The sequence below is a fragment of the Felis catus genome, chromosome A1, assembly GCF_018350175.1.
Source record: "Felis catus isolate Fca126 chromosome A1, F.catus_Fca126_mat1.0, whole genome shotgun sequence".
Lineage (NCBI taxonomy): Eukaryota > Metazoa > Chordata > Mammalia > Carnivora > Felidae > Felis > Felis catus.
The window spans coordinates 71,552,781-71,572,959 of NC_058368.1; the positions used below are offsets into that span (position 1 = coordinate 71,552,781).

At 39.6% G+C, this 20,179-nt stretch overlaps 1 protein-coding gene across 12 annotated transcripts in view; it reads left to right on the plus strand.

Annotated features, from left to right (window-relative positions):
• Nucleotides 1-20,179, plus strand: part of PCCA (propionyl-CoA carboxylase subunit alpha) — a 415,541-nt gene that overhangs the window by 332,316 nt on the left and 63,046 nt on the right. For all 12 annotated transcript variants that reach the window (XM_003980503.5, XM_003980505.5, XM_003980504.5 and 9 more), the window contains one exon: nucleotides 11,446-11,499. In XM_003980503.5, the coding sequence (XP_003980552.3) occupies nucleotides 11,446-11,499 (54 nt within the window). The remainder of the gene's footprint in view (nucleotides 1-11,445; nucleotides 11,500-20,179) is intronic.

The window sequence follows — 20,179 nt, forward strand, 5'->3', positions numbered from 1 at the left end:
ACATGTACAACATTTACTACAGGGGGATGTAGATACCAAACATGTAAACACATAAATAACGTAATTAGTGTACGAAGAAGGTCGATAAAGGCTCTGAAACAGGATCATTCACAGAACGTATGTAGAGGAGGTAGGGTGGTTAGAAAGTCATTTCCTGGAGCACCTGGGTGGCTCAGTCAGTAAAGTCTGACTTTGCCTCAGGTCATGATCTCAGCAGTTTGTGAGTTCAAGCACCATGTCAGGCTGTGTGCTGACAGCTCAGAGCCTAGAGCCTGATTCAGATTCTGTGTCTCCCTCTCTCTCTGCCCCTCCCCTGCACACTATTCCTCTCTCAAAAATAAATAAACATTAAAAATTTTTTTAGAAAGGAAAAAAAGTAAAGTTTCTGAATAGCTAACATTGAGTGAAGACCTTTGAGGACAAGGGGGGGGGGCAACCGTGCAAAAATGAAAAGTGTGAAAGTCCCAAGTAGCAGAAATGGTAAATGCAAAGGCCCTGAGACAGGAACAAACTTGGTCTTTGCAGAGGCCTGAGGGAAGACCAGCATCTTGAGTGTAGCTTAGGAGAGTGCAAGAAGGAAGCAGGAACTAGACCATATAGAGCCTTCGTAGGCCAAAGAGTTTGGGTTTTATTCAGTTCCAACTGTGAAGCTTTTGAAGGGTTTTGAGTAGAGGAATGATGTGATGTGATTTAAAATCACTGCTCTGGGGACGATGGACCACAGGGGACCAGTGGCAGAGGTAGGACAACCATTTTTATGACAATGTAGTCATGGAGGTGAGAGGAGCTGATGGCTTAGACCAGGAGTCGGCCAAATCCAGCCCACCGCCTGTTTTTGTATGGCTCACAAGTTGTGTGGTTATTTCATTTTTAAATGTTTGGAAAAAATTAAAAGGAGAATAATGCTTCATGACACATGGAAAGTATATGAGATTCAAATTTCAGCATCCACAAATACAGTTTTACCAGAATATAGCCACAATCATTTGTTTTTATTTGCTGTGACTGCTTGTAGAATTTTTAAGTAAAACCTTAATGTCCCAGTTTTCCAGCTATCTCACAGCAGTTCAATTGGCTTAGCAGTGGTAAAATTTATTGTGATTTTTTTTTTTTTTAGCGCAGAACCAAGACTTACACGTTCCTAAACAAGAAGAACCACTCTCAGCCACTGTTATCAAACATCGGATAGCTTTGAAAATTAGTTCATGCTGTAGATTTGATGTTTATTAATGAATTCAACCTGAAATTGTAAGACAAAACAGCACTTACATACAAAATTTATACTGTGGTAACATTATTTGGACAACAACTAACATTTGAATCACAGTTAATGTCCAGCAGCTTTTTTTGTTTGTTTGTTTATTTATTTATTTATTTATTTTTGAGAGAGAGAGACAGAGCATGAGCAGGGGCAGGACAGAGAGAGAGGGAGACACAGAATCCGAAGCAGGCTCCAGGCTCTGAACTGTCAGCATAGAGCCCGATGTGGGCCTCGAACTTGTGAACCTCGAGATCATGACCTGAGTCAAAGTCAGATGCTTAACTGACTGAGCCACCCAGGCTCCCTTGTCTAGCTGCTTTTTACACTTCCCAGGCTGTCAGAAGATTAAAATAAGAAGTGAACTAGCTTCAGCAGCAGTTTTCAAACGTCAGTGCAAGAGCAAAGGAAATTTCCATATGTGAAAATCCATTTCACTGTACAATTGAGGATCTTCCACTCAGCCTAAAAGTGGAAGTGATCAAACTGCAATGTAATGTTAGGCTGATGGCGAATATCAAGAGAGGAATTTAACAAAATTCTATAAATCCCTTCCAAGCAACGACTATGCTCAAGTAATATCCCTTACCCATGGATTATTGTTAGTATTTGGCAGTACCTGTCTCTGGGAAAAGGTATCGTCAAAGATGAAATCAGTAAAATCTCACTGTAGGTCAGCATTAAACAGTTGTATAATTGCCATTGACTTTGGTGATAGGGAACACTAACTTTGAGCCCCAATTAAACAGAATTTTATCTCTAAATAAGAGAAGTCCATTTTCCGTATTAGTATTAGCAAAAACTGGTGCTTATTATATTTGGAATGTTGTCCCCCCAAAAGTTGTGAAAATCTGTTTTCTCTCTTGTTCTCTAACTAGCTACATAATACCTTCAATTTTGCCTCACAAAGCCTAAAAGGTTTACTGTATGACTCTTTACGGAAGGAGTTTGCCAGTCCTTGGATTAGACTAAGATGGTAGCGGTAGAGATGGTGAGAAGTGAACTGATTTGACATCTAATTGGGTAGGAAGGCAGCAAGGATCCACAGGTTCAGATACTTGAGTGTGAAGGAAGTTAAAGAATGAAGGGGTAAGCGACCGAGTGAACAATGGTCTTACTTAGGTCGGGCGGTGGGGGTGGGGGCGGGGGTGGTTAGGAGAGGAACAGGTTTGGAGAGGCAAATCAGTAATTCTTTTTGGACTTGGTAGGTTTAACATGTACATTACATATCCAAGTGTTGATGTCCAGTTAACTATTGACTGTGTGAGCCTTGAACTCAGACGACAAATGGGAGTTGAAAACATAAATTCTGTAGTCATAAGCCTGTAGATTTTCTCTCAAAGCATGGATCTGCCACAAACGAAAGGATGAAATTGGATCTGTATCTTACACCATAAACACAAATTAGCTTAAATGGATTAAAGACCTAAATGTAAGACTTAAAACCATGAAACTCCTGGAAGAAAATGGAGGCCAAAATCTTCATGACACTGGACTTGAGAATGATTTCTTGGATATAATACCAAAGTCATAGGCAACAAAGACAAAGACAGATGGGACTACATCAAACTAAAAAAACGTTTGTGCATCAAAGGACACAGCAGAGTGAAAAGGCATCCTACAGAATGGGAGAAAATATTTGCAAATCATAAATCTGATAAGGGGTTAATATCTAGAATACATAAAGAACTCCCACAACCTAAAAAAAAAAAACACCTGATTTAAAAATGGACAAAGGGCTTAAATAGACATTTCTCCATGATGATATACAAACAGACAATAAGCATATGGAAATGTGTTCAATATCACTAACCATCCTAGAAGTGTAAATCAAAATGACAATGAGATATCATTTCATATCCATTAGGATGGCTACTACCAAAAACAACAACAACACACCCAGAAAACAATAGGTGTTGGTGAGAACATGGAGAAATTAAAATACTTGTGCATTGTTGGTAGAAGTGTAAAATGGCACAACTTGAAAACAGTATGAGGGTTCCTCAGAATATTAAGAATAATACTACCATATGGTCCAGCAATCTCACTTCTAGATATATATCTGAAAGAATTGAAAGCAGGGTCTTAAAGGGGTATTTGCATACCCCAGTTCATTGCAGCATTATTTAGGATAGCCAGGAGGTAGAAGCCACCAAAATGTTCATCGGCAGATGTATGGACAAATAAAATGTGGTATATACATACAGTGAAATGATTTACAGCCGTAAGAAGGAAAGAAATCCTGTCACATGCTGCAACATGATTAAACCTTGAGAACATTATGCTGAATGAAATAAACCAGGCAAGAAAAGACAAATACTGTATGATTCCGCTTAGATGGGGCACCTAAAGCAGTTGAATTCATCGAAACAGAAAGTAGAATGGTGGTTACCAGGGACCACAGGGAAGGGAAAGGGAGTGTTGTTGTTTAGTGGGAATAGAATTTCAGATTTGCAAGATGAGAAAGTTCTGAAGATCTGTTTCACAACAGCGTAAATATACTTAACACTACTGAACTGTATACTTTCAAATTGGTTAAAAGGGTAAATTTTGTCATGTTTTTTACTATAAAAAAAAAAGATGCTGTTCACTGAAAAATCATAGGAGCCAAAGCAATTTTTAAAGTATTTTTTTTTCCAACGTTTATTTATTTTTGGGACAGAGAGAGAGAGAGAGAGAGCATGAACGGGGGAGGGGCAGAGAGAGAGGGAGACACAGAATCGGAAACAGCCTCCAGGCTCTGAGCCATCAGCCCAGAGCCTGACGCGGGCTCGAACTCACGGACCGCGAGATCGTGACCTGGCTGAAGTCGGACGCTTAACCGACTGCGCCACCCAGGCGCCCCTATTTTTAAAAAGAAATACAAAGTTGGGAGAATTATGCAACCTGATTTCAAGACTAACTATGAAACAGCAGTGTCGAGACAGTGTGGCATTGGTAGTTAGATATGTAGAACAGAAGAAAGTATAGTAGATCCGCATATAGATGATCAATTAATTTTTGGCAAAAGTGCTAAGGACTTTTAATGTGAAATTCTCTTAAACGGTACTCAAACAGCTGTATGTCCATTTTGGTGAATAAAATGATCTTGTGCATTAGACACTAGATCAATGGTGGCCTGGGGGGCAAGGACCAGGATTGGAGTGTAAATGGGCAGGAAGAACATTTTGGAGGTGTTGGAAATGTTCTCTGTGTTGATTGTGGTGGTGATTTCTCAAAATTGTCAAAAGTCACTGAATTCTATTCTTTAAATAGAATGCAATCTTTTGTACCTAAATTATGCTTCAGTGAAATTGATTTGTTTTAAGATGGGCATCAGGATTGGGAGGAAGAGATGAGATTACACAGGGGAAGAGCATGATGGAAAAGAGAAGAGAGCTGAGGACTGGGCCCTGGGGGCACTCCTGCAGGTAGAAATTGAATGAAGAGGTGAAGCTAGCAAAGAAGGCTAAGAAACAGCTGCCAAGGAAGTAGGAGATAAACTAGGGGCATGGATATCCTTGAAGCCAGTGAAAGAATTGTGTTTGGGAAAGAGAATCATTGACTGTTTGTAGTGTTGCTGGGTAAGATGAGGACAAAACCGACTGATAGGTAAAGCAACATGGAAATCATAGGTGATCTTGATGAGAATGATTACAGATGAATAGTGGGGGGGGGAAGCAAATGGAAATGAGTTCAAAGGAGAATGGAAAGTGACAAAGCAGAGACCAGGAAGAGAGACAACATTTTAAGGAGATTGGCTTTAAAGGAGAAATGGGGGGGCCCTGGGTGGCTCAGTCAGTTAAGTGGCCGACTTCGGGTCAGGTCATGATCTCACGGTCCGTGAGTTTGAGCCCCGCGTCGGGCTCTGTGCTGACAGCTCAGAGCCTGGAGCCTGCTTCGGATTCTGTGTCTCCCTCTCTCTCTGACCCTCCCCTGTTCATGCTCTGTCTCTCTCTGTCTCAAAAATAAATAAACGTTAAAAAAAAATTAAAAAAAAATAAAGGAGAAATGGGATAGTAGCTTGAGGGAAATGTCTGTAGAATATTTTTTTTTATTCTTTGCATTTTACTTCTTGAAGGAACAGGATGGTTTCTCCTATACAATTTTCCATGGTCAGAATTTAGCTGATTGCATTCCAGTGGTATGGATTAACATGTCCTCTCTCCTTTGTTTTCTAGAAATTGATATTTGGATCTAGAGGAGCAATCAGATTCAGGTGCCATTATCTTTGGCAGGACTGAGTCATAAATGCTGTGGTGTGCCTCTGGAAGAGGCACATACTGTCTGCTTACTTCTCTGTTGATGCTCAAGCTTCAATCAATAAATTCGTTAAGGTTTACAAAACAATGATATTCCATTGTTGTCATTTCTTTAAATTTATTACCAGGATTAATTCTTTAAAGAGAAGCTCTACCTCTCCTACTTCTTGGGTTATCCAGCAGATCAGTTTTCATAGAAAAGGCAAGACAAATGCTGGATCCTTTCCTTTTACTTCCCAGTTCCCAAAGACTTGGTTCCCTATCGTTCTCCAAAAGTGACTCACTTAGGGTGTTATTTTGTTTTTGTTTCCAGTATCTGTTTTGAAGTCATGGGTTTAAACATACTTGGCTTTACTCCATTGCAGTTATAACCTTAGTGATGGTCAGATTTTGCCATCTTTGGCCAGGGACTCTTCTTCAGGTTGGCTTCTAAGTCCCTTTCGTGTGACTCCCCCCGTCTTTGATAGCCCCCTTGCTTTCTGAAATGATAAGATGTAGCAGCCTCATTTCTGCCTCAAACCAGGGCTAAGCTGTTCTGCCAAGAAGCCTTGATTTCCTGGAGTGGGAAACGGTATTTGTAGGCAACATTTGGGGTGCTAGGGACATTTGTTGCCACTGGGCCTCTTCAGTGTTTCTGGAGAAGACTCAGAAACCATGCCACCACTGCCATCTTCCCAGAGTATAAGGGCCATACTTTTCAATCAGAAAATTTCTCATTCTCAACAGCCGTTATGATTGATACTGTTGCTGCCTTACAGTAATTAATTGTGCTGCTTCTGTCCTGGTAAATATGGACTGGATTCTGGATCTCTGCCTTGAGCTTCTGAGGAAGGAAGATTTAGCTACTGCGGGGATGAGTCCTGGGCTGATAGTAATGGCGACGCTTGCACTGAGTGTTTTCCTCCCTACTCTTAAAATCTCAGCAGTGCGGAAGTCAGCGTATTATTGGACTGCCTATCCTCACTCTATCACACGCCTTTCCCTAATTTCTTGGCAGCTACACTTCTAACTCTCCCTAGCTAAAATTTCCACTAGACAGTTGAAGATTGAGAGATCTGTAGGTCACTGTTCTCTTTCATAGTATGAAAAAAATTCAGAATTCTTGATGAAGATTGATTTAAATCTTTTCCATTTCTGCAGCACTGACTTGCATGCTGTTGGGATTAAGGAGGAAATGCTAGAAATGGTCCTTGTCCTTAAAGGACCCACCATCTAAGTGATGATTTAGCCTGATGTTGTAGAGATATTCCATCCCACATAGTGGGGATATCCAAACCTTGCACAACTGCTTGGATTGGGATTCTTATTTTCCTAGTGCAATATAGGCATCCCTGTACCTTTGATTTCCTCATAAGTAAAACAAGATGAAGATTTTGAGATCTGTTTGCTTTCCAAATTCTAAGTTTCTGTGAATGAAACAGGCTTAGTTCTATTGTTGGGTTTACCTCTAGCATTGGAGCCCTACTAACCTGGTGATTGCTACCTGCTGCCTTTTCCTTGTGCTCCCAGCCCACCTCCTTCTCCATTCCGGTGTACCCTCAACCTCCCATTAGACCATCAGTCTTTCTAAAACAAACATGTTACTCCTCAGTTTTTAAGTATAAGAACTTCGTAAAGTATGACTCTGTGCAGGATGGGACTTGGCTCCCTAATTTCTTCTTGGTTTCCTTTCTTGCCCCTTCCCTCCATCAACCAAACCTATCTCTGGTCATACTGGACTGTTCACCATGCCTTAAAATCACCGTGCTTCTTCTTAATCTGAAATTTGCATAAACAGTCCCATCTGACCAAAAGTGTTTCATTTATTACCCTTTTGGAGAATGCTTGCTCATTTTTGAATACCCAACTCTAATGTGTATCTGCAAGTCTTCCTTAACCTTTCTGGGCATTTAGCTAGTCTGGCCTCTTATCCTATAATACTTTGTACATTTTGTACTATGGATTTATCATATTGAATTATAATTTATTTTATTTATTATTTTTTAATGTAATCTCTATCCCCAGTGTGGGTCTCAAACTCATGACCCAGAGATCGACTCACGTGCTCTACCAACAGAGCCAACCAGACGCCCCTATGATTTCTTTTCAAATTCTCTTCTTTCATTTGGTCTCCCAGAGGATGATTCTTAATTCAACTAGCAGTGCTCAACTCAATATAGTGGATGGATGGATGGATGGATGGATGGATGGATGGATGGGTGGATGACCAAAGTACAAGTGCCGGTGTCAGAACCCATGATTCAAGACTCAGTTTTTAATCCCTTAGGACATTGAGGGAAATAAATTAGTTTATTTCATTCTGTATTATTTCTCTTTTTGTCTTTATTAAGTTATGTATGTCCATTTGGAAGAATAGGAATAATAGGTAAGCCAAAAAGAAAGGCCAACTAATATCTTCCACCCAGAAATAATAGTTGACTGTTCTATGTGCATTATTTGTGCTAGAATTTTATCTTGAACATATAGAAGCTTTTAACATGATGTATTCTGAACATACCATTTTGAGTTTTTTGCACTTAGAAATATACTATAAACATTTTTCATGTCTCAAATTTTTTAATGGCTGCATGGATTATATCATAATTTATTTAACCAGTTTGTTTTATTTATCATTTAGATTGCTTGAAATTTTTAGATTCTGGAAACTGCACTACAGTGTCATTTTTGTAGCTGTGGGTTTTTTTGTGTGGGGTGTGTGTGTGTGTGTGTGTGTGTGTGTTTCCTATTCATGACTTTTTCCCTTAGGATAAGTTCTTAGAAGTGAAATTAATGGATAAAAATAGGGATTTTGAGTTTTCTCCACCTTGAGTGTGCTGGTCAGATAGCTTTTTTTTTTTTTTTTAATATTTATTTCAGAGAGAGAGAGAGAGAGACAGCACGAGTGGGGAAGGGGCAGAATGATAGGGAAACACATAATCTAAGGCAGGCTCCAGGCTCTGAGCTGTCAGCACAGACCCTGACATGGGGCTCAGACTTGGGTTCATGACCTGAGCTGAAGTCGGACGCTTAACTGACTGAGCCACCCAGGCACCATCAGATATTGTGTTGAGTCACTGGGAGCAATATTTACAGGTGGTGTAACCAGTTGTCATTGTACACTGAACTACTTTCTTTCTTATTGATCTAACTTCCCTCAATCAAGGACCCAAGGGCTCAGCTTGAATTCTGGAGATTTGCTCTGGGTTTTATGACTTGGGTGATCTTAAAGATTGGAACTCGTAGGGGGTCCCTGGGTGGCTTGGTCGGGTAAGCATCTGACTCCAGCTAGGGTCATGATCTCCTGATCTGTAACTTTGAGCCCCACGTCGGGCTCTGTGCTGACAGCTCAGAGCCTGGAGCCTGCTTCGGATTCTGTGTCTCCCTCTCTGCCCCTCCCCTGCTCATGCTCTGTCTCTCTCTTTCTGTCTCAAAAATAAACAAACATTAAAAATATTGTTTAAAAAAAAATTGGAATTGGTAAACCTGCACTTGTTAAAAAGGAATACTATTAGGATATGTCTGTAATAGTTCACGGCATGGAGTTGATTGATGGCCACTACTCCTTCGAGGGCCACATCTGGGAACTTTAAAAAAAATGTATAGCTACATAGTTAGAATTGCTTTATTTTTTTGTGTGGTCTTTGAAGCCACTGGGCCCTCTCTGAGTAGCACAGGGAAGAAAGAATTTTTAAGAACATGTTAGGAATAACACAGCAGTTTTATGGGTGAGAATTACTTGAAAAAGAAAGAGGTGTAATTTACTTTTCGTGAACTATTTAGTCATCATTTCTAGCAAACTAAAATTCAAACAAGATATGCATAAATCATACTGTATTCATTTTGAACTTATGTTATTTACAAATAAATGCATACCATAGAGGTGCTTTTTGACTACTCTCTGGCCATAGAAGAATTGTGTTGTCCCTCTTGTCATTTTAAACAAATGCTAACTTACTTTTTATAACAAGTTTATTGAGATAGAATTCACATACCACAAGGTTCACCTAGAGTGCACAAGTCAGTGTTTTTTATTTTCATCACAGAGTTGTGCAGTAGTCACCACAGGCAATTGTAGGACATTTCCACCAATGTGGAAAGAAACCCCATACTAATTAGCGGTCATTTCTTATTTCCTTCTAGTCCTCCTCCCTCCGTCTTTCCTTCTCTCCTTCCTTCCTTCCCTCTCTCCCTCCCACCCTCCCTCTCTCCTTTTTCTTTCTTTCTTTCTTTCTTTCTTTCTTTCTTTCTTTCTTTCTTTCTTTCTTTCTTTCTTTCTTTCTTTCTTTCTTTCTTTTTCTTTCTTTCTTTCTTTCCTTCCTTCCTTCCTTCCTTCCTTCCTTCCTTCCTTCCTTCCTTCCTTCCTTCCTTCCTTCCTTCCTTCCTTCCTTCTTCTTTCTTTCTTTCTTTCTTTCTTTCTTTCTTTCTTTCTTTCTTTCTTTCTTTCTTTCTTTCTTTCTTTCTTTCTTTCTTTCTTTCTTTCTTTCTTTCTTTCTTTCTTTCTTTCTTTCTTTCTTTCTTTCCTGGAATTTGATCTGTGCCTTATTCCTAATTTTTTTTTTAAAGTTTGGTAAAAGCATGACCACTTCCAGAATTAGCTGACATAAAAATACTTAGACCAATCGATAAGTAAATTGTCATTTGACTGGAAACATAAGTTCTTTATGAAACCCCTTAACATATATTTACTTTTGTATATAGACTGTTATCCAAGAAAAAATGATAAGTTAAGAGTTCAGATTTATTAGATAAGACTTGACTTGTCTTTGGAAAGATGTGGGCTTTGGAAAGATGTGGAAACTCTTACTAAAGAATTTTTTTCTTACTTTTTTTCCCTAAACTTTTCTTCCTGGCTTTAACGTGGACTTACTTCTTGAGTCTCAGTCTGTCAAAATGTCCCACGTAAAGCATTGCAAAGAATAATTTTTTATTGTATCTGTTACTTAGGTACAAATTTCACTTCTTGAACTTGTGCCAGATGATTCTTCCAAAGATGTCTGTCTGTCTGTCTCTCTCTCTTTTTAATGTTTTATTTTTGAGAGAGGGAGAGAGAGTGCAGGTGGGGGAAGGGCAGAGAGAGGGGGACAGAGGATATGAAGCGGGTTCTGTGCTAACAGCAAAAAGCCCGACATAGGCTCAAACCCATGAACTGTGAGATCATGACCTGAGCTGAAACTGGATTAAACAACTGAGCCACCCAGGTGCCCATCGAAGATGTCTCTTGTCCAAGCATGATGTCTAGTTTTTTCTGGAGCAGTCTGAAGAAGTCTTAGGGGCATCTTCTCTTTCCTGGACAACTTTAATGCATCCGTGGAATCTGCCACCCTTTCTAACTCTTCCAGACTTGGCCTTGGCAATCTCTGCCATTTGGCATTCTGCTCTGAAGTTATAAGCATGTCTCTTTTTTCAGTAGGACAACCAGAGTTTATGCATGTCTTCATTACTTTCATTCCTAATTGTTGACAGGTCCATGAAGCCCCAAGTTTCACTTTTTCCCCCTAATTTCTTGGGTCATCAAAAAATTCTTTGAGTCCTTTCCTTGACCAGTGGTGTAATTTACCCCAAAGAAAAGATGTGATATTTGGTGTATTCTTAGGCAACCTGTCGTAACCGAGGAAGTTGTGATGACCGGAAAGTCTCTGGGGTAGCTGTGGATCTTCTGCAAAGAACAGGCAAACTGCTCATCTGCTTCCTGTCTCTGTGGATTTGGTCGTTCTGGACATTCCATGTTAAATGGAATCGTAGAACATGTGGTCCTTTGTGACTGATTTCTGTTGTAGCATGTATCAGTACTGCATTCCTTTCTATTGCCGAATAATATTCCATTGTATGAAAATACCATGTTTTGTTTATCTGTGTACTGGTTGATGGACATTGGGTTATTTGGCTATTCAGAACAATGCTGCTACAAACATTCATGTACACATTTTTGTGTGGATGTGAATTCATTTTATACTTCTTTTTTTCCAGTGTCTTTCTCGAGAAGCAGGTGGAAACATGAGCATTCAGTTTCTTGGCACAGTGGTAAGTATGAAAGAACTATTACTTTGTATAATCATTTAATTTACAGAGAAACAAAAGCATTCAAATAGCTTTAGCCCATGTATTTGAACTTGGCTTCATCATGGTTTTATTTTACTATTAAATGAGGTATCTTTGTATAAGAAAATGCATTCTTTAATGTGTTCATCACGTTTCCGTGATAGAATAGTTTTAGCTATTTCTTTTTAGAGAGAAAAGGTGTTTTTTTAATTATTATTTGAACTTTGTTGAGTATTTCAAGTGCTTTTTTTCTACTGAAGATTTTCTCTCTGTTTTTATTATAGAAATAAGAACATATTATTTAAGATGCTTTTAAAAATAGTGACCATGGCTTTTTTCTCTTCAGTTTTCCTTCTAGCTTTCTCTATCAGGTCCTTTTAAGTACACATTTCTAAGGGAACTGAGACATAATTTTGGATCTTGATTTTTTTCACTTAAGATCCTATTAATCATTTTCCATATTGCTAGAAAATATCAACATCATTTTACTGGAGCTGTGTTTAACATTCTGATGAGTAGATGTGACATATTTTCTTATCCATGAATCCCAATTGTTAGGTATTTAAGTTACTCCTCGTTTTTGCCATTATGAATGGTGTTCTAATGAACAACTTAATGGGTTTTGCTTTTTTGACATTTTGAATTATTTTCAAGCATGTTCAGAAATGTATGAAATATATCTCATTCTAAATAAAATCATGGCGCGCCCGTGTGGCTCAGTTGGAAAAGCATCTGACTTTGGCTCAGGTCATGATCTCATGGTTTGTGAGTTTGAGCTCCACATTGGGCTCTGTGTTGTCCGTGCAGAGCTTGCTTTGGATTCTCTCTTCCTCTCTGTCTCTCTCTGCCCCTCTCCCACTCATACTCTCCCTCTCTCTCAAAAATAAATAAGCATTAAAAAAAATTTAAGTGAATAGAATCAAAACCATGAATAATTTTATGGCTTAGTACACATTATCAGTTACCTCATATCTCTTTAGAATGCCATTCGTCATGTGTCAGCATACCACTTTGCACTCTCACTAGTAGTAGTTATGATTTTTAAAAGCATTGAGCTTTATCTATGGAAAGCAATTTACAGTTACTATTTTTACTTTTAATGTAAAAGTAACGAGCATAATAATCATATCATTAGTAGTATTAGTTATAATTTTCAAAATAATTTAACTTAAAAAAGGTAACTTATTTATTTTAATTAGCATTTCTGTTTACTCCTTATGTATTCGAATGTTTCTCCATGTATTCATTTGCTAGGTATCATTTATAATCTGTAAAATGTCTGTTCATAGTTTTGGGTACCTTGTTCAGGTTGTAAATTCACATTGGATAGTTCTGTTTGCTCTGTGAGTTTATTGAGAATATCAGAGGAGAGGCCTGTGGCGTGGATCAAAGGATAAGTGTTTTTGTAGTCATGGAGATAGGAAGGACATTACTAATAATGTGCATTTATAGTTTATATATAGAGACACAGTAAAGTTTACGTATCAAAGCATATGTAGTAGTATATGCATAGGCACTTGACTTATGTTACATAAATTTTAAGTGTAGCACCTGTGATTTATAGTTATTTTTTCTGATAAGTTATTTCATGCTTTTTTTTAATTTAAAAATTTAAATATTATTTCAGTGCATGTCCTAGGAAGTTGTATTAGGGTTCTCCAAAGAAACAGAACCAGGAGTGTGTGTGTGTGTGTGTGTGTGTGTGTGTGCGTGTGTGTGTGTGTGTAGAGAGAGGAAGAGGGGTCAAGTCCAAAACCTGCACAGTAGGCCAGGAAATGGTTGGAGTTCAAGTACAAAGACCATGTGCTTGCAGGATTCCTTCTTGCTTGGGAGGTCAGTCCTTTTTCTTCAGTTGATTGAATGTTACCCAACCAGATTATGAGGTGTAATCTGCTTTACTCAAGATCTACTGATTTAAATGTTAATCTAAAAATAACTTCATAGAAACATCTAGAATAATGTTTGGCCAAAAATCTGGATACTGTGGCCTAGCCAAGCTGACACATAAAATTCACTATCACAGAAGTATACATCCCATCTCCTAGTGTATTTTCATTATTAACAGTAGATATGCAGGCATACCTTAAGGCTGTTGTGGGTTTGGTTCCATACTACAGCAAGAAATGTTATGTCACAATACAGCGAGTCAAATGAATTTTTGGTTTCCCAGTACATATAAAAGTTATGTTTACACTATAGAATAGTCTCTTAAGTGTGCAAAGCATTATATTTTAAAAAATGCACAGGGGCGCCTGGGTGGCTCAGTTGGTTAAGCTTCCAACTTTGGCTCAGGTCATAATCTCACGGTTTGTGGGTTCAAGCTCCACGTCAGGCTCTGTGCTGACAGCTCGGAGCCTGGAACCTGCTTTGGATTCTGTGTTTCCCTCTCTCTCTGTGTATTCCCCACCCATGCTCTGTCTCTCTCTTAAAAAGAAATAAACATTAAAAAAATTTTTTAACAATAATTAAAAAACAATGCACGTAACTTAATTTTCAAACACTGTATTCCTAGGGGTTCCTGGCTGGCTCAGACAGAAGAGCTCAGACATGTGACTCTTGATGTCAGGGTTGTAAGTTTGAGCCCCATGCTGGGTGTAGAGATTACTAAAAATAAATAAATAAACTATTTAAAAATAAATAAAAATACTGTATTGCTATAAAATGCTAATCATCATCTGAGCTTTCAGTGAGTTGTAATCACTCACCGATCACAGGTTACAACAATACAGTAATAATGAAATACAGTCATAATGAAAAAGTTGAAATATTGTAAGACTTATCAAAATGTGACATGGAGACAGGAAGTGAGCAAGTGCTGTTGGAAGAATGGCACTGATAGACTCACTTGATGCGGGGTTGCTACAAACCTTCAGTTTGTAAAAAAAGAAACAGTATCTGCAGCATGCAGTAAACCAAAGCACAATAGAATGAAATACGCCTATATTCTTCCAGAAATAGAATTACACGTCTTCTCATGCAGCAATAACTCATGGGCATCTTTCCTAGAATGTATTCTGTGGAGGTCTTTCTGTACCTCAGTGTTCATGCTGGAAAGGGCACTTTTTCTGTTGCTGCTACTTGATAACTCTCCTTGCATTCTAATCGATTTCTCAGCGCTCACACATGGAACACTGAGCTGTCAACAGGCAAGACCCACAAACAAAACCAAAACATTTCTCTTGCAATTTTTTCCTATCTCGAAAATGGCTACATGAGCTGCCCCAATCCTGACCAAACCTTTCATCATCTCCTGTCTGAATTACTGCAGTCACCGGTCTTCCCACCTCTGCCTCTGGTCCTTAGACTGTTTTTAATTTAACCATTAATGTGAGACGTGTGTGTGTGTGTGTGTGTGTGTGTGTGTGTGTGTGTGTGTGTATGTGTGTTTTAGTTTATTTATTTATTTTGAGAGAGAGGGAGTGCGCACATGAGCTGGAGAGAGAGAGACGCAGAGGGAGAAAGAGAGAATCCCAAGCAGGCTCCACGCTGTCAGCCCAGAGCCTGATGCAGGACTGGATCCCACGGACCGTGAGGTCATGACCTGAGCCGAAACCAAGAGTGGGACACTTATCCAACGGAGCCACCCAGGTGCCCCATTAATGTGATCTTTTGAAATATAGATCCAGTTAGTTGGTCTTGTCACTCTTCTTCAAACATGTTGGGCACACACCTCAGGGTCTCAGCTGCCTTTCCTCTGCCAGGACTGTCTGCCCCCACATACCTGCACAGGAGATTCCCTCACTATCTTCATGTCTTTTTACACAGCAGCCACCACCTCAGGGATGGCTTCCAGGTCACACTGTGTAAAATTTTGACCACCTTTCCTCCACTTTGTTCTTTTTCTCTAGCAGTTATCACTATTTGATGTACTTTAATGTTTTACTTTTAAAAACTGGTTATGATAAGTCCCATGAGCAGAGGGCTCTGGTCTGTTCTCCCCACTCTCCACCCAGCACTCAGAACAGCACCCTAGTGAACAGTGGGCATCCAGTAAATACTTGTCGAGCGAATTCATGAGATTGACAGGCATGAGACCTAAGGATTAGGCTTAAGAAAGAAATGGGAAGAAAGCAAATACAGAAACAAATGGAGAAATGGAAAGGTGTAGGGGACTTTGGGACCTTAGAGTGAATCCCCCTTCCTCAGATCAGGAACTTGCATCAGAAAAGACAACTTGTTTTGCCCAAGGTTTCACAGCCAGTTGGTATGTAGAGCAGGCAAGCATGCTCGGGTTTTCCGCTGTGCCCAGTGCTCTTCCCATCAGCAAATGCCCTTTACCTCATTTAGTTTCATCCACTCCAGGCACCTAAAACATACGCACGTGCCCCTAAACAGCCACAACCTCCCCAAACATCTGTCCGCGTTGTTTATACAGCTTGTATGGAGAAGGAATGTCAATTTCTAGTGTAGTTTCTAAGCACTCTAAAATTCTGCATCGCCTGGGTTGGGATGGCCAGTGTCGTTTGTTTACAATGCATTTTTCTATTAGCAATAATAGACCAGGATGGAAGAGGGAAAGAAAGGGTTTAGAGATAGTGGGACTAGTAGGACAGATGCAGAGTACTTTCCAGGTGATTTCTAGCTAGGTTGTGCTGCTTCAGTCCTAATTTTCTAAAGCAGAAGCAGGTTCCAAAGCTTGCACTCCAGGAGCAAGAACATTAGCAGGTCACATGGTAAAGGGAGGACTTTCCCAATACACGTTTGTCTTTGTTTTGCCTTTGTGAGAATACCTGTGGAATTTTCCAAAGAAGTTGGCTTTTGAATATTGATAAGCATGACCTTCAGAGGTTAATTTTATGAGTTTTTTAGAAAGAGCTTAATTTTATTTATTTTTTAATGTTTATTTTTGACAGAGAAAGGAGGAGGAAGGAGAGAGAGAGAAGAGAAGAGAGGGGGAGAGAGGGAGAGACAGAAATTATGAGCAGGGGGTAAGGGCAGAGAGAGAGGGAGTCTGAAGGTCCAAAGTGGGCTCTCCACCGAGAACAGAGAGCCTGATGTGGGGCTTGAACTCACTAACGGTGAGATCACGACCTGAGTGGAAGTCAGGTGCTTCACTGACTGAACCAGGAGGTGCCCAAGTAAGAGTTTAATTTTAGACTAAGAAGTACTTTGTTGCAATGATAAACTTCAAAAATGTTACTGTTTCAACTCAGGGAAGGTACAGACTTCAAAATAATTAATTTCATTCCTTTTTTTTTTATATACACTTTGAATTTTAAAAAATACCATTTTGTTATTTTCATGTCCAGCAAAATAAATCTCATTAAAATTAGATTTTGTTAGATATATAAATATTAAATATTATATAAACTATTATATATTTCAAATATTTGTAAGTATGTGTAAAAGGACATTTGTAAAATATTTGTTGGGGTATCTGGGTGGCTCAGTCAGTTAAGCGTGTGACTTCTGCTCAGGTCGTGATCTCATGGTTAGTGAGTTCAAGCCCTGCATCAGGCTTTCTGCTGTCAGTACAGAGCCCGCTTTCAGTCCTCTGTCCCCTTCTCTCTCTGCCCCTCCCCTGCTCGCTCGCGCTCTCTCTCTCTCTCTCAAAAATAAATATTATAAAAAATATTTATAAGCTACAAAGCGTAAAGATAAAACAAATGTACACCCACCAGAGTTTTTCTGAAAACAACAAAAAAATTTTCATTATCTTGGAAGTTCACTGTGGGCTCCTTCTCAATCCTACGAGATACCCTTTCTCCCCCTTTACAGAGAACTTTTTGATTTTTATCACTCTTTTTTTTAAAGTTTTCCACATATATGCACCCCTAAATATTATACAGCTTAGTTTTGCATGCTTTTAAGCTCAAAATGCATGGGATTATATTCTGTAATCATCTATGGCATGGTTATTTGGTTCTGTGTTGTTTGTGAGGCCCACCTCGACTGTTGATCGACCCCCGGGTGGTCTCCAGTGTTTTTGCTGTAACTCAGTGCTGCTGTAAGAATTTATGTCCATGAGTGCACGTATCCTGCTTTGCACGTATGCAAAAGCTTTGTTAGGGTTGATGTACATGGAGTATGCAGTGAATGAATTCACTCTGTTCCACGTATTCACTAGTACTTGATATTATCGGACTTCTTAATTTCTGCCAGTGTCTGTCGTGTCTTCATTGTGGTTTTAATTAACATCCTGATTATTAATGAAGTAGGACATATTTTTCTGGATATATTGCTCCTTTATGTTTATTGACCATTAAGTCTATTCCTCTGTAAAGTACCGCTTAAACCTTCTGCCCATCTTTCTGTGGAGTGAGACTGTATAAGTGCATGAATTTAGTCTATTTATGTCATTTGCATTTTCAGTAATAAGGCAGAAGGATTGAGTTGGACCACATGACTAGTTCTGACTATGAGCTATGAATGGAAGTGACTGTCAAGAACAATGGAGGGTCTGAGGTTTTACCCTATTTGAAGATTAACCCATTATAGTCATGTATGCTGGTGGAAGAGGCGAGACTCCAGGGTCTGAGATGGATGGTTTATTACAACAATAACAATAGCCAGAATATCATTATTTTTGCACCATTTCCTTGAGCTCCAGTTCCCACAGGACAGTGTGATGAGGGCAGGGGGACACCTGCTTGCACAGTGGGTTGTGTGTTATAGCAGAGGAGCCTGAGTTTAGTTCAGAGAACCCCAAGTGTCTGTATGGGCTGGGAGCATGCCTTCCTTTGTTCTGAGGGAGACATTGCTATGCAAACAGCCTTGAAAAATAGTCCAGAACAAAAGACAGCCAGTGCCGTGCTCACAAGAAGTGGAGAAGCACGAGAGACCCATGGAGAATAGTCTCCTCACAGAGAGGTCCTCACTTCTGGTCAGGGAGTGACAAGAGCAAGTGTGAGCTTTCTGGGTTCTACCATGTCCACCAAGCTGTATGCTTGGTTGTTGAGTCCTAGCAGCACGCATCCCTGAGGAAGATGGGAGCTGGGCACTGTCCCCTCAGCCTTCCACGGACTAAGATTTCCGTGTTATTTCTAAAGCCTAACCTAGCTTATCCTGACTCACAGCCTTGGAACTTAAAGGACTCTCTTCTTATTCATAGAGCCCCACGCCCACTTACATAGATTCAGATTCATATAAAAGGTAGAGATTGGAGATACGGTGGATTTAGTCCACTTTAAAGCCTTTGGCTCTTCAACTTTAAAGCTAAGAGTAAGGTCTCTCCTTTCTATTACTGTTTGAACTTGATTTAAAAATTGTTAAGTAGTAGTATTTTTATGTAATGAAAGGCAAACTCTTCTGAATTAGTGAAGGGCGTTGAGAGATGAAATTTGTGCTCTATGATTCAGAGACGCAGCGTCTTTGACTTGAATGTACATACAAATTCAGACCATCCACATTTTAACCTTTGGTATCTATTAGTTTCATTAACCATCCCCAAAAAGTAGGATATAGGACAGTTGTTAGTTTCATAAGTTTTCCCTCAACAGGTTGCCACAAACGGGGTGGCTTAAAACAACAGAAATGTGTTCTCTAAGAGTTTGGGAGATGAGAAATGTGAAATCAAGGTGTAGGCAGGGCTGGCTCCTTCCAGAGGCTCTCCCAAGGGAATCAGGTTCATGGCTCTTGCGCAGCTTCTGGTAGTTGGGAAGCACTTGCTGTTTGGTGGCTTAGACCTGCATTGTTCCGGTCCCTGCTTCTGTCCTCACATGGCTGTCTACCTCGGGTCTGTGTATATTCGGTCACAGACATCTGACAGCACCAGTCATTGGATTTAGGACCCACCCTTACAGTAAGACCTCTTCTGAATTAATTACATTTGCAAAGACCCCCCCCTTACCACTGAGGTCACATTCTGAAATATCAGCTGGATGTGCCGTTTTGGATAGCAGTGTTCAACCCAGTATACACTCCATATAGACAGGCACAAAAGCGTATTTGATGTGTATGAAAAGTTGAAAACTAATTCAGGCAATGTGCCTAAAAATATATTTTATAAACAGAGCATTGTTCCTTAGGTCTAGATCTTACTAATAACTGACTTGAGTACTGCCATTTATTTTCCTGAGTATTTTCTTACCTATTATCATCACCTATATCTCACATTTAAACATGTGGGACACTGATGAAGAGTATGCCTGATTTTCAGAAGACAAAATGAGCACAGGCAGGTTAAATGACTATTCAGTGCTAATAACTGGTAGAAACAGGACACAAAACCAGGTGTCTCTAACTTTTAAGTTAAGTTGTTCACTATCACAGTTCCTTAAAAACAAATTGCTTCACGGGACGTCTGGGTGCTCAGTCAGTTAAGCATCCGACCTTTGATTTAGACTCAGGTCATGATCTCACAGTTCATGGGGTTGAGCCTCGCACTGAGTGTGATCCTGCTTGAGATTCTCTCTCCCTCTCTCCCTGTCTGTCTCTCCCTCTCTCTCTCTCTCTCTCTCTCTCTCTCTCTCTCTCCCTCCCTCCCTCCTCCCTCTCTTTCCTTCCCTCTCTCTCTGCCCCTCCCCCCTGCACTTGCTCTCTCTCAATAAACTTTAAAAAAAATTAAAAAAAAAAGCAAATTACTCAACTGTATAATCCAGTTATGGCCATAACTGCTAAGTACAACTGTGACAAAATACCTTAGACTGGGTGGTTTAAACAACACACATTTATTTTTCACAGTTCTGGAGGCTGGGAAGTTCAACATCAAGATGCTAGCAGA